General features: G+C 38.9%; 1 protein-coding gene across 2 annotated transcripts in view; it reads left to right on the forward strand.

Moving 5' to 3' along the window:
* Positions 1-14,556, forward strand: part of LOC101155239 (sodium channel protein type 2 subunit alpha) — a 35,971-nt gene that overhangs the window by 16,597 nt on the left and 4,818 nt on the right. For both annotated transcript variants that reach the window (XM_011489902.3, XM_023950804.1), the window contains 9 exons: positions 91-220; positions 303-541; positions 617-778; positions 1,067-1,420; positions 1,556-2,032; positions 11,438-11,579; positions 11,673-11,827; positions 11,958-12,131; positions 14,061-14,183. In XM_011489902.3, coding sequence (XP_011488204.2) covers positions 91-220; positions 303-541; positions 617-778; positions 1,067-1,420; positions 1,556-2,032; positions 11,438-11,579; positions 11,673-11,827; positions 11,958-12,131; positions 14,061-14,183 — 1,956 coding nt within the window. The remainder of the gene's footprint in view (positions 1-90; positions 221-302; positions 542-616; positions 779-1,066; positions 1,421-1,555; positions 2,033-11,437; positions 11,580-11,672; positions 11,828-11,957; positions 12,132-14,060; positions 14,184-14,556) is intronic.

Below are 14,556 nucleotides of genomic sequence, written 5' to 3' on the forward strand. Positions count from 1 at the left end.
ATTACCTTGGTGACATATTTTTGTGGATGTGTATATTAAGGGTTTTTTCCAGAGAAATTCTTTTATCTAAAAAATCCTCTATGTGTCTAGGCGAACAGTACAGAATTACAATACAGGCGACCGAGTGCAGCTTACAGTGATTTAATGGATTACCTGGAAGGTCCAGAGGCAAGACAAAGAGCACAAAGCCTAGTTAGTGTTATAACCAGCACTGTGGAAGGTATGTGTTCCACAGAACATTTGTGTAGAATAGTCTATTCCTTTAGGATGTTGCTTTAACATATATTGTGTTTTTCCTTAAGAACTTGAAGAGTCGAGAAAGAAGTGCCCACCTTGTTGGTACAAGTTTGCCGAAAACTTCCTAATCTGGGATTGCTGTCCAGCTTGGCAGAAAATCAAGAAGTTTGTCAAGCTGATAGTGATGGACCCATTTGCTGACCTAACTATAACTATCTGCATTGTTCTCAATACTTTGTTTATGGCTATGGAGCACCATCCAATGCAGGACGAGTTTACGAAAATGCTATCTATTGGAAATAAAGTAAGTAATTCAAAAACAGTTAAGTATTAAAAGCATGTCCAGTTGTTAAGGCTTTTTCTTATTGTTTTTGTATAGGTTTTCACTGGCATCTTCACAGCTGAAATGGTGCTTAAGATCATTGCACTGGACCCATACTACTACTTTCAAGAGCGTTGGAATATTTTTGATGGAATCATTGTCACTATAAGTTTGGTGGAGCTTTGTTTTTCGATCAATCTTTTGAGATCCTTAAGGCTGGTGAGTTTATTTCTCAAAAGAAAGCATGATTTATTAATATTTTCCCGACAGAAATACCCATAATCACAAAACCATTTATTTTACAAAGGACATTTGAGAACAGTATAAATGTAATATAGACTAACTCCAATATCTTTATGAACAAAAAGAAGCAAGTTTACAAAGCTTTAAAATGAAGTACAGTATAAAAAACACAACTCTTTTACTTCATGTAATTACTGGTTTGTTGTTTAATTTTTTCCGGTACAAAGAATTTTAATTGATTTTTTTTTTGCCTTCTTTTCACAGCTGAGAGTGTTCAAGTTGGCTAAATCTTGGCCCACTCTCAATTCACTTCTTAAAATAATTGGTAATTCAGTTGGAGCCATGGGCAACCTGACTCTGGTGCTGGCCATTATTGTCTTTATTTTTGCTGTTGTGGGCATGCAGCTGTTTGAAAGAGAATATAGGTATAATGTCAGTAAAATTTCAGCGGACAGAAAACCTCGCTGGCACATGATGGACTTTTTTCATTCATTCCTCATTGTCTTCCGAGTGCTTTGTGGAGAATGGATAGAGACCATGTGGGACTGCATGGAAGTGGCTGGAGTAACTAAGTGCCTCATTGTCTACATGATGGTCATGGTTGTTGGAAATCTTGTGGTACATTTCATCTTTTACTAACAATTCAAGTTTACAAGTTGCTTTCAGTCTAGCTTTTGTTGATCATTTGTATGCAACATTCTAATTTCTAATAGCAATAGACTGAATGTTAATTGTACTTTCAATATTTTACAGATGCTGAACCTGTTCCTGGCTCTTCTGTTAAGTTCTTTCAGTGCAGACAATTTGGCAGCAATTGAAGAGGACAGTGACTTGAACAACTTGCAGATTGCAATAAAACGGATTTGTAGGGGCTTTGACTTCATCAAGTCATTCCTTAAAAATATCTGTAACAGTAATTGTCACAAAGAAAAAAAGGAAAAAACTAAAGACAAGTCTTTGGGTGAATTTAAAAAACCTTTTGGAACAAATGATCTTCACAACCATACCCTCAAAAACTTTCATACAAACAGCAATGTTAATTTGACTGGAGTGGACAAAAGTGGAGACAAGTACATAGTCAACAGCAAAAGCAACGATTCCATTATGTCTTTCATCAACAACCCAAGCCTGACTGTTACTGTTCCCATTGCTGCTGTGGAGTCTGACTTTGAAGTACTTAATACTGAGGACTTCAGCAGTGCCTCATCTGATGTTCAACCATGCCGTGTGGTAAGAATGCAGTTATGAATGGTCAAAAGTCTGTAAATGTTCTTGTGCCATGTCAAAAAAGCTATAAAAAGTATTTTGATCTGTTTACAGTACATTGTAGTAACTATAGCTATATAAGTATACGCCATTTACCATTTTACCATTTATCTACAGTATAGCATGGAATTCGTACAAATGATAGGCTTTCAAGGAAAATTCAAGTGTTAAGATACTGATGCATTAGGTTGATGACTCATGGTTACTGTTTAGCTGCTGAATGCACTGCATTTGCTGCCATTTGGTACAGAGTACAAAAACTATTGGCTAGGGCTTGCTATTGCTTTATTTTAATTTAATGACATGTAGGGTATTCAACAGTGAGTGAGTAGAATGACTAAAGTTTAAATTTTCTATCAAAGAGTCAGTTCAGCATTCAAGAGCCCAGTAGACCCTCCTATGTTCATCCACCCATCTTTGTATTGGTAAATAATTATTAAGATATCAATTTATTTTATTGAGGTAAGAAGCTGACTTTATCGGAAATCCCAACTCCAACCTCCACATGGAGGGGATATTAGCTGTAAATACTTTTAGTCTCAAATGTTATTCTTGTTTTTTATCTTTTGGCTGCTTCCTTTAGAGGTTGTCATCTGCCTCTGTTTAACCTTATCTTCTGCATTCTCTTTGTTTGCAAAAACCACTCTCAAGTCTTCCTTGACAACTGTAGATCCATGAACATACTCTTTAGTCTTCCTTATGGCCTCTTCCCTGGTAGCTCCTACCCAAGCATCCTTTTACCAACAAATTCAGTGTTCCTCATTTGAATGTATCCAAACCATCTCAAGTTCTCAATGGGGATTAAGATTTGGGGAGATGGATGGCCATGAACCCAAACCTTGTATATTTTGTTACCTGAAAATGGACTAAAGGACATATGGTGTAAGATGTTTGTCAAAAATGTATCCATAAAGATACAATTGTGCACATATTAATATTTTGGGCACATCTTTGCAAAAAATATGAATACAACATTTGGTTTTATGTTTGACATAACTGTTTTGAATATGACTTTTCTTTCTTTTTAAATACACCCTTTTTTTTAGCAAGTTTATCCTGTCAGATTACTGTCAAATATGTCATGGGTTCACAGGCATTTATGCAGAGTAGCAAAACATCAATTAAACAAAGTGCGCGTAATGTCAGGAGAAGGGGGGGGATGCCTCATCAGGCACTGAAGAACAGTATACATGCTTTGTTTTTTTTTAGTAGTACTTTAATAATGATACGTAAATGTAGATCATAAACATAATACTGCCACCAACCGCCACCAACCTTCATATCGCAGTAGTGACATCATAAGTAAGAGACTGTAATTTATAAGTTACAATACAGTAGAATAAAACAAATACACCACATTTAGGGGTGTTTGGATAAAGTTAAAACACGCGCCCACCCCGGGAAATCACTCCCAGCCCCAAATGAGCAGCCCACCACCATTCACTAGTTCTGAGCATCCCTGCACCCCAACCCTGGGCACAAGCCAGGGAGACCCGCCCCATGCTACAGGCAGCCATCCACCCACCCCACGGGAGGTCCAGGAGAGAGCTAGGCAGGGACCGCCTCCCCCGCCTAGCAGGATGACCCAATGAAAGTGGGGGTCCCTGACGAGAGTTGTAAACATGGCCCAACCAGGCTCAGCCACTGTTGGAATTTTGGAAAAGACCAGCACTGGAGGGCAAGGACCAGAACCCACACCGCAGTGACATGGACACCCCCAGCTTAAGATGTGATGTGATCCCTGGCTTATGGCCTTGCTAAGGGATCCTTCTCCCAGTATGGAGAGAGAAAACCAGCCCCTAAGGGGCACAGCTGCTGTTGCCAAGGGCCTGGTTCCCCCCACCAGATAGGGGGTAGGGGACAGAAGATCATTAACCCACCTTCCTTGTGTGGTGTGTGCGTGTTGGTTTGGTGTGTGGGTGTGTTGGAGTGTATATTGCTGTTGGGTAAAGCGTGTGTGTTATAAAAGGTCCAGTTAAATTTGGCGGTTAGGGCACTGAGAGGACATCTCCTGCTTGCTGGCAGTGATGTCCAAGCCCCCCCCCCCACATTCTTTTTTTTTTTTTTTTTTTTTATTTGGGTAGTGAAATAGGTCAAACATGAAAAATAGAACATCAAGATGTTTACAAACCCATATTTTCTTTTTAACATCACAACCTAACATAAACAGGCAGCAGTTTAAAAACTAAAATAATAATAAAATAAATAAATAAACACAAAGAACAAATCACCAATCAACCTTCATCACCAGCGGCAAATGGCTATTACAGGTTTTTTTTTTTTTTTTTTTTTTCACATTTCACCAGAACAGAGTTCAATCCAAAGAAAGATTAGTCTTATCCAGAACTGGTTGCCAGACTTTTTTGAACTCCTCAATGTTGTCATGAAGGGTATGCGTTAATCTTTCCAAAGGAAGAATCTTCAAAATCTCTGTGTACCTGTCCTCCATAATCGGAATGTCCTTGGAAATCCAGAATTTCAGAATGGTTTTTCTTGCTACAAACAGAAGAATTTCAACCAGCTTGGCGTTGTGTTTGTGCCTAGTGCCATTCACTTTAGTGCCAAGAACACACTGAAAGGTTGAGAGTTCCACACCATATCCCAACAGTATTTTCACTTCCTTTTTAATTTCAATCCAGTATTTTTGTATCCCACTACATTTCCACAGCATGTGTGCATATGTACCTATTTCACTGTTACACTTGCAGCAGTAGGGAGAGTCTAAGCCCAGCTTGCTCCTCAACAATGGTGTAAAATGGAGTCTGTGTAATATTTTAAATTGTGTTTCTCTATGTGAGTTTGAAGTTAGGAGTCTTAGCGTGTTCTCTATCAGATGGGTCCACTCATTGTCACTTATTTCTTCTCCTAAGTCAGTCTGCCACTGTCTTTTGAGGTAATCTGTAGAATGTGTAGTGTTTGAAGAAAGGTTTCTGTAAATGTGGGAGATAAATCTTGTAGGTTGGGGTTGTGTAAGAATGCGTTCTAAAAATGTTAGTTTGGGAGGATGTTTTGGTTTGGGTATGTAATGTCTGATCTGCAAGTACCGAAAGAAGTGGGACTGGGGCAGAGAATTTATTCTTTAAGGCTTCGAAGGATTCCAATGCATTCCCACCATAGAGTTTTGCTAGTTGTTCCAAACCCTTTTCATGCCAGAGTTTGAAGCCAATGTCTTGACATGATGGGATGAAATCTGGGTTCCTAAATGTGGGGGCTAATACAGAAAAGTGTTTTTTTAGTTTAAAGAAAAGTAACATTTTGTTCCATGTATTCAAAGTGTTGGAGACAATAAAGTTGTTTTGTACTTCTAATTTAACCTTATTGTAACATATAAAGGGACAATACTTTAATGTTACAATTCCACAATTGCCAGATTCCATATCAATCCATGTATTTGAGACAGTTGGATTCACCCATTCATGTATATATCGCATTTGTGCAGCCCAGTAGTAGAAACGGATATTTGGGACAGCTAGACCCGCTTGATCTTTACTTCTCTGTAATTTGCTTAGTTTCATTCTTACTTTCTTCCCCTGCCAAAGATAATGTGTAAATATTTTATCCAAATCTGAGAACCAGCTATTTGGAATTGAGTTTGGCAGCATCTGTAATGGATACATGAGTCTAGGGAGTATATTCATTTTCAGCACACTTATTCTTCCAAGCCAGGAAACGGGTAGGCTTTTCCACCGTTCTAAGTCCTCCCTAATACGTTTAATTGTTGGTTTTAGATTTAATTTGAGCAATTTATTAAGAGAGGGGCTCACTTGTATTCCGAGATATGTTATTATTTTCGGGGACCATTAGAAGGGAAACCCCGTTGGGGGAGCAGATCCAGTCATGGTGCCAATAGGCATAGCTTCTGACTTCGATAAGTTTACTTTAAAACCTGAGATATGGCCAAATTGTTTCAAGAGGTTGAGTAAGTGTGGGATGGTGCTGTCTGTTTCGACCAGATACAGTAAGACATCATCTGCATATAATGAAATTTTATGTTCTGTACCATCGATGAGGAATCCCTTTATACTCAAAGAAGTTCTGATGAGCTCTGCAAAGAGTTCGATAGCCAGCGCAAACAAGAGGGGGCTCAGGGGACATCCCTGCCGTGTTCCACGTTCTAAGGAGAAGTAGTTAGAACAGTGAGAATTGGTAATAACAGCAGCTTTAGGTGAAGAATACAACAGCTTCACCCAATCGACAAAGTTGGCGCCCAATTTAAACATATCCATGGTCTGAAAAAGATATGACCATTCAACTCTGTCGAATGCTTTCAGAGAGTCCAAAGACACAAGTAAGCCCTTCACTTTTTTATCTTGAGCTTGCTGTATAATGTTCAGGAGTCTGCGGATATTATGAAATGAGTTTCTTCCTTTTATAAACCCTGTTTGATCAGGTTTGATTAAAAGAGTTATGACGGATTCAAGTCTTAGGCTTAATATTTTTGCTAAAATTTTGACATCTACATTGATAAGGGAGATTGGTCTATAAGAGGCTGGATCTTCAGAATCTTTTCCCTTCTTTAAGATCAGACAGATATTTGCCTGTGTCATTGTTTCTGGCAAGCGATGGGCTGTGTTGAAACTGTAATTATATGTTCTGAGCAGATAGGGAACGATCCTGTCCTTAAAAGCTTTGAACCATTCCACAGGGAATCCATCTGGACCAGGAGATTTGCCACTGTGCATCAGTGAGATGGCCTTAAGAATTTCTTTTTCTTCAATAGGTCTTCCTAGGATCTCCTGTTGCTCTTCTGATAATGTTGGCAGTTTAATTTGTGAAAAGTATCTATCCATGTCTTCCTTAGTGCTTACATTCTCTGATTTGTACAGGGACTTGTAAAAGGAGACAAAAACGGAGCTAATACTGTGTCTGTCATAGTGTTTTGTTCCTTTAGAGTCTCTAATGGCCCCTATGGTGTTTTGAGTGTCTTTCTGATTAAGTATACGTGCTAAATATTTACTAGGTTTGTTGCCGTATTCATATAAACGCTGTTTTTGAGAAAACAATGATCTAGAGGCTTTCTCGTTGAGGACAGAGTTCAGAGCTGCTCTAACTGCTTGTGCTTTAATCAAATTATTTTTTGTAGGGTTAGATTTGTGTGCCATCTCTACTGCCTTTAAGTCTTTTTCCAGCTGATTTTGTTCCAGCAACAATTTTTTCTTTTTATTTGCTATATATGAAATGGTGGATCCACGGATATAAGCCTTTGCTGCCTCCCATAAAAATTCAGGATTTTTTTCACTATTATCGTTTTCATCAAAATATAATTTTAACTCTTCTTCCATCCTTTTCTTGTAATGTTTGTCAATAATAATATATGATGGAAAACGCCACCTCGTTGTTGTGGGGGTGGTTTCTTTTATGTTCAAGTCTAAATAGACTGGGGCGTGGTCGCTTAAGTAAATAGAACCTATTTCACATGTATTTACTTGTCCCAAAGACTCAGGTGGTAAGAAGAAAAGATCAATCCGAGAATATGAATTGTGTGGATTGGAATAGAATGTGAAATCTTTGGAAGACGGATTAATGGACATCCTGGCATCCACTAGATTAAACTCTTCCAACATTTTGGCCAGTGTGGCCCCCAAGTTGCATCGCCCGTCAGTGGGTATTGGTGATCTGTCCAGATTATTGTCTAAAACGCAGTTAAAATCTCCCCCCAACAGTGTCAGACCACATTTATATTCTGCAAGTTCTGATGCAATTTTTGTCCAAAAAGAAGACAGTGGTGGACTTGGTGCATATATGTTCATCATCGTTAAATGTACATCCTGAATGGTGCCATGTAGCAATATATATCTGCCCTCTGGATCTTTCTTACAGGTCTCCAGTACAAAGGGAACAGATTTATGTATCAGAACAGCGACTCCCCTGCTGTTGGAGGAGAAGGAGGCGTAATGTGCTTGGCCTACCCAATCCCTCTTCAGCTTCATATGTTCCTTGTCCACTAGATGTGTTTCCTGCAGGAAAGCTACCTGAACTTTTTCTTTTTTTAGGGAGCTCAAGATCTTCTTGCGCTTAATAGGATGATGAATGCCTTTTACATTGAACGAGCAGAATTTAATGGAATTTACTCCTGACATTTTTTCTTTTTTTGTGTGTTCATCTTAGGTATGACCCTGTTCATTCAAGTTATAAAACCAAATATACACGTTAGGTTTGCTGGTGATGAGGTGAAAAGAAAAAGAAAAGAAAACAAATCTCAAAACGTGAAAGAGAAACAAAAATCTTACAACTGCTGCAACTCCAGCTCCTTTGTAGGGCTCATGTGATACATGACTCTCTGCCACTTTCTCATTAACACCCACATTAACATTAGTAGGAAGAAGCGGAGCTCCCCAAACCTTACTCCTGTGACTTGTGTCCAACAGAAATACCGTACTCTGGCTGCACTTCCAGATATAAAAACAAAATCAATATGGATCAGCTTGCCTGATCATAAAATGAACTTTAATATGGTCTATGAAAAGAAAAGAAAATGTGTATACATATAAGGGGGCCGTGTCCATTAACTTAAAATACTATAATAACATAAGTATTTGCCCCATTTATGAAAAAAAAAAGAATTAAGAAGAAAGAAAAGAACAGTCAGGTGTAAAATACCGTGGCTGTTTAGGCTGCGGTCCACTATGTGCTGTCTTTCTGCACTGCCATGGTGAACTGCTGTGCCTCTGCTGGGGACTTTAAGACATGGACCTTCTCCTTATGATTAACCCGCAGCACTGCTGGGAAAGGCACCCTGTAGGGCAGGGGTGGGCAATTCCAGGCCTCGAGGGCCGGTGTGTCTGCATGATTTCCAGATAGTCTTGCCCTACTCATGGCTGATTACCTGGTTCAGGTGTGTCCAGCCAATAATCTTGCCCTACTCATGGCTGATTACCTGCTTCAGGTGTGTCCAGCCAATTAGAACATGCCAGAGCAGGGTATGCTGGAAAACATGCAGGAATGCGGCCCTCAGTGCCCACCTCTGCTGTAGGGAATTCCCAGTGAACGCAGGGTTTTCTTCACCTCCGTGAAATCACGCCTTTTCTTCTCCAGCGCCGGTGAAAAATCCTCAAAGAAGTGGATTCGGCTCCCACCGAGCGAGATCTCCCCCCGATTCCGGGCGCTCTGCATGATGAGCTGTTTATCCTCATAGTGATGGGGGCGGACGTAAACCGCTCTCGGTCTGGTCGCGTCGGGTCGGAGTTGGCCCGGGCTTCGGTGACATCTGTCCACTTTATTCCGGTCTTTTTTCACCTTCATATTCAAAACTTTGGGTATCCATGTTTCGAAAAACTCTTTAGGATTATCCCCCTCGGTGCGCTCAGGCAGATTCATGATATTTATGTTGTTGCGCCGGGACCTGTTTTCCTGATCCTCAAGCCGGGCGAGGGCTTCGTTCAGGCGGGTTTCGGCGCCCTCGAGTCTCGCCAACAGCTGAGTGGCAGAGTCCTCTGTGTCGGAGATTCTTTGCTCCACATTTTCCATTCTTCTTTCCAAGACTTTCACGTTCTCACACACAGCACTGACCGATTTAACAATCTGGTCTAGCTTAGTATCCATGCTTGCGCTGAGTTTAGCATACAGCCCGTCACTTATCTTCATCACAAGGCTTTCAATGTCGCTCTCCGCCATGTTGTTCAGGCCCTGTTCCTCTGCCTCCGTCTGCGTTTTTCGAGGTTTCTGGCGTAAGACTCTTTTATTTTCTGGCATCTTGGCCCAAATTTCCCGAAGAGACATCACACTCCTGTAAAGACCTTTTCTGCCACAATTCGTTATCTTTAAGTCCAAAAAATGTTCTTTAATTCAGGGAGCTCCGTTCACGCACTCCTACTTACTTCGCATCACGTGACCCTCCCCAAAGAATGTAGCAAAAGTCGAAAGCCAGTCTCGAACTCAGAACCTCAGTTTTATAAACCCACTCACTAGCCCAGTGAGCTAACACTTCTGTACATTCTTTTTAAAATTAAGTTAACTGGGGAAATTTTGTATTCAAGACAAGGGAGGGTCTTATTCAAAACAAAGACAAACCGTATTCAAAACAGGCATGTTAAACACAAAACTACATGCTCTATTCATATTTTTTGCAAATTATTAATTTGTGCACAATTTTGTCTTTATGCATCCATTTCCTTTTGACAGTTATCTCACCCCGTACACACACTAGTGAGCAGATTACATTGTGGACCATGAAGGTCTAAGTGATGGAGAGAATAATCTTTATTTGAAGGAGTTTGATACCACGGCGTTAACATGTTAAGTTTTAGGTTATGACTATTCAGAAATGTTCTTACTAGATTTCTTTAATGTAAGTAATTTATCTTGATTTTAATTTCTATTAATAAAACTCAGCAATATATTGTGACATTTATCGTTTTTATTCTTTGCCAACGGCCAATTAAGAGCAATTTTAGGGGGGTTTAGTAACTGATTATATTTCCCTTTTATACATTCTCTTTTTAGGGTTCTTCTAAACATTCATCTTTTTTTTCCTTTATTATACAGTCTCGTGTATTAAAGGTTTAGGACCATAATAATCTTCTTTAATGTGCCAAATCAATTTTTTTGAGAATAATTTTTAGATATGATTCAATTGCTTTACACACACAAAATATTTCTGCAAACATGTCTAACCCATGTTTTTTTTCATTATTTACTGGATAATTTCTCTTACAAACGTAGAATATCAAGATTAAAACACAGAAAAAACAAATCAATAATGTAAAATAGCATATTCCTAATATCACTGTGCTGTGCTCATCATCACTGTCTTTGTGGTCAATTTCATAAAATTAGAGTGAAGCAAAAATGTAGTCAGCCACCAATTGTGCAAGTTCTCCCACTTAAAAAGATGAGAGAGGCCTTTAATTTTCATTATAGGTAAACCTCAACAATGAGAGACAAAAAGGGAAAAAATATCCAGAAAATCACAATATATGATTTTTAAAGATTTTATTTCTCAAAGACACAGTTACAGAGTGACAGTTTTAATTTGTGTTACAAAGTACACTATGGTACCGTCTTTTGTTCTGAATAAAGAAAAAACTCTTCATTTTGAACAATATTCCAATATTCTTTAATAAATGTTTTTTAAAGCATCAGAAATGTGTCAAAGGTGTTTTTGATGAGTACGGATCGGTGACAGACATTCTTCGGCCACAGGGGTGTGGGGTGGTTCTCTGTATTTGCGGATTCGCGGATGTCTCTGGTCCCTAACCTCTGTGAATAAGGGGAGAATGCTGTACTTTGTGTTTTATGTTGAGAAACATTGCTATGATTAGTTTGCCAGTGTCTTATAAAAAAGCACAAACAAATCATAATTGAATTCTACATTTGCTTTTTTTGATTAATGCATATCAGTTTTTATATTAAATGTGTTGGTTTTGTCAGGAGATTTTCGATGAGGATGAAGATGAGGAACTTAGCTCTTCTGAGGGAAGCACAATCAATGATTATGAAGCTGGAGAGATAGCTGACTCTGTTGGTGGTGAATTAGAAGAGTCCAATGATCCTAGTCCGTGCTTTCCTGCAGGTGAAAATTGGTTCTGTTGTTTTTATAAGAACAAAGTTTAATAAGCGTTTGTGTGATACATATCCAACACATCATATGAATTATCTTTTTTAGTTTGCCTGCAGAACATTAAGTGTTGCCAAGTAAATGTGGATGTGGGCTTCTGGAAAGCATGGTGGAAACTAAGGCAAACCTGTTTTAGGATTGTAGAGCACAGTTGGTTTGAAAGCTTCATCATCTTCATGATCCTTCTCAGCAGTGGAGCACTTGTAAGTATAGTTTGTATTCTTGGCAAAGAATTCCATAAGGACTTTTGAATAACCACTTCTATCAATATAAGTGCATCAAAACTGTTTTTTCAAGTTGTATTTAAACACAGCTGTTTTCAATTTCTTTCAGGCTTTTGAAGATGTCTACAGTGAGCAGAGGAAGACAATTAAAATTATTCTGGAGTTTGCAGACAAAATGTTCACTTACATTTTCATTTTGGAAATGCTTTTGAAATGGCTGGCATATGGATTTGCCAAGTATTTCACAAATGCTTGGTGTTGGTTGGATTTCCTCATTGTGGATGTAGGTTGGAGTACTGGATATTAAACTGAAACACACTTGCACTTAGAATTTTAAGCGTTGACCGTATGAGAGAACTGGACATAGTGACCTCTTCCCTCTCTCTTTCCAAATGGAAAAAACTGGCTGGCTCAGAGAAGTCAAAATCTCAAAGACTCCAATTGAGAAACAAACAGTTATAATTCAGTTATTGTAATTGTCAGAAAAACTATGTTCTCACTAATCCTTTTTTTCTCTTATTACCGGTATATTTTTTCTTTATTACAACTTATTCAAGTTATAAACTGACCATGCCTCAATAAAAATAGGTGGTCTCAGAAATTTTGCAAAGGGGTGTGGACATCCAACAAGCTCACTCCTGATTGGTGAGGGTGGTTCCATTAAAACATGCTTACTGAGGTAATCCGGCTCCAACATGATGACATCTATGTCGCAAAAAATGGCGACTAAATTGACTTCATTTTGTTGGAGCTTGAAGTGAGGCATTTTTTATGGTTGACGTAACATTCACATGTTCCAGCTTTCTTATACAGTCAATAATTTTAAGCCATCATATTCGCAGTTGGAAAATATTAGCATATTTACTATTGTATTTTTCTGCACCATAAGGCCCACCGGATTAGGAGGGAATAGTTTCAATTATGGGGTTTATTTCTGTACCTAACCCATACATAAGGCATACTGTATTATAACGCACTTGATAAAACATACATAACATACATAAAAAAAGGTTATGTTACCAAAACAGTGAGTCAAGTGGAACTTTATTCTACAATATATAAAAAACACTCACATTACATTTTGATTAATCTTTGCCCACAAATCTATCAAAGTCCTCATCATCTGTGTCTGAATTGAGCAGCTGGGCAATATCGCCATCAAACGTACCGGATTCCCTCCCATCTTTGTCAGAGTCACTCTTGCAGGTGATAAGTTAAAGATGTCAGCTTTCGCAAAACATCAGACAGCAGTCCAAGTACATACCTTAGCCCAAGCATCTACAATCCATTTACAATTGGTGGTGTAACTTGCCTTCTAGTCTTAGGTGTTCACCGCCTGTCCCATGCAACACGCAACTTCACTTTCAATGCCTTGTTTAAACCAGAATCCAGTGGTTGGAATTTTTGTGTTATTCCTCCCTGAAAAATGGAAATCACCTAATTAATTTTCTTTACTTGGTTTTTCATAGTTATAGCGGTGAGATGGGCATGCATGGAGTCAAAGATCAACAGAGACAGTAATGCATGGAAAAAAAATCTCCAGTCTCTTTATATACACGTCTCTCAGCCACTCCCTCATTTCGTTTTCATCCCCAATCAAAAGGGACAAACCTTTTGATTAACCTTAAAAAAAACTACGTATTCTTTAGGCAGAACTTTCCTCTTAAAAATGACCGCAAGTTGTAGCTTCTGTCCAGAAAAAGCAGATTGCTCCTGTCCCGTGGTGCTTTTTTCCACAGTATGGTTAATGGGAATGTCAAAAGTGAGTGGGACCTCTTCCATGTTGGTGTTGTGGTTGGGCTGAATCTTTTTGCCAGCATTTCTTTGCAATTCACGGAAGCACCCATCCTCTGCATTGGGTCGGATGGTTCGGGCTTCCGCGGCGCGCGTTCATTTCTGATAATAGACACTTAGATGGACATTAACCCTTACATGAAATGTGACACAATGTGACCTTATCTAAATGTAAAATGATCTGTATATATTTACAAATTAAGGTAACTTAAAAGTTATTTAAAAGATATGTAATGTATTACTTTTCTGAGGCAGTACTATTTAATAACAGTAACAAGTAATCTGCAGTTTTTACAGGAAGTAGCTTAAACAACATTGATTAACAATCGACTGTATTGACTTGTGAATGTTAAGTCTTGCGGCTAATTGATAGCTTTGTTGTTGTTGTTTTTTTTGTTTGTTTGTTTTATTAATACAGGTCTCATTAGTCAGTCTGGTGGCCAATGCACTAGAACTTACCGATCTTGGTGCAATCAAGTCTCTGAGAACTCTTCGAGCGCTAAGGCCCCTGAGAGCACTGTCACGATTTGAAGGCATGAGGGTAAGATCAACTGAATGGGTCACCTTCTGAGTAAAAATAATTGTTGTAAGCAAATTTAAGAAAATTTAACATTTAGGCAGAATCCACATTCATTCTTTACCCCTATGGCTGGAGGTCCTTCTTGAGATCTTCCCTTGCCCTGTTATAGGCCAGCATGACCCGCGGGCAGAATGTAGTTTAGAAAGATCCTGGTGTGCATAACAGGAAAGAATAGCAGAACTGCACATAGTTCAACACAGCTGATCTTAAAAGTTCTTCTTATCAATCCCCCACGCACCCCCAAGTCAGTGTAACAGCCATGTAATGCAGATATGGTATGGCATTCCCTGTTGGAGATCTGCTGTTGTTTACTGTATGTTGCCAGTCGCACTCG

This window comes from Oryzias latipes, chromosome 21 (genome assembly GCF_002234675.1).
Source record: "Oryzias latipes chromosome 21, ASM223467v1".
In the NCBI taxonomy this organism is placed as follows: Eukaryota; Metazoa; Chordata; class Actinopteri; order Beloniformes; family Adrianichthyidae; genus Oryzias; species Oryzias latipes.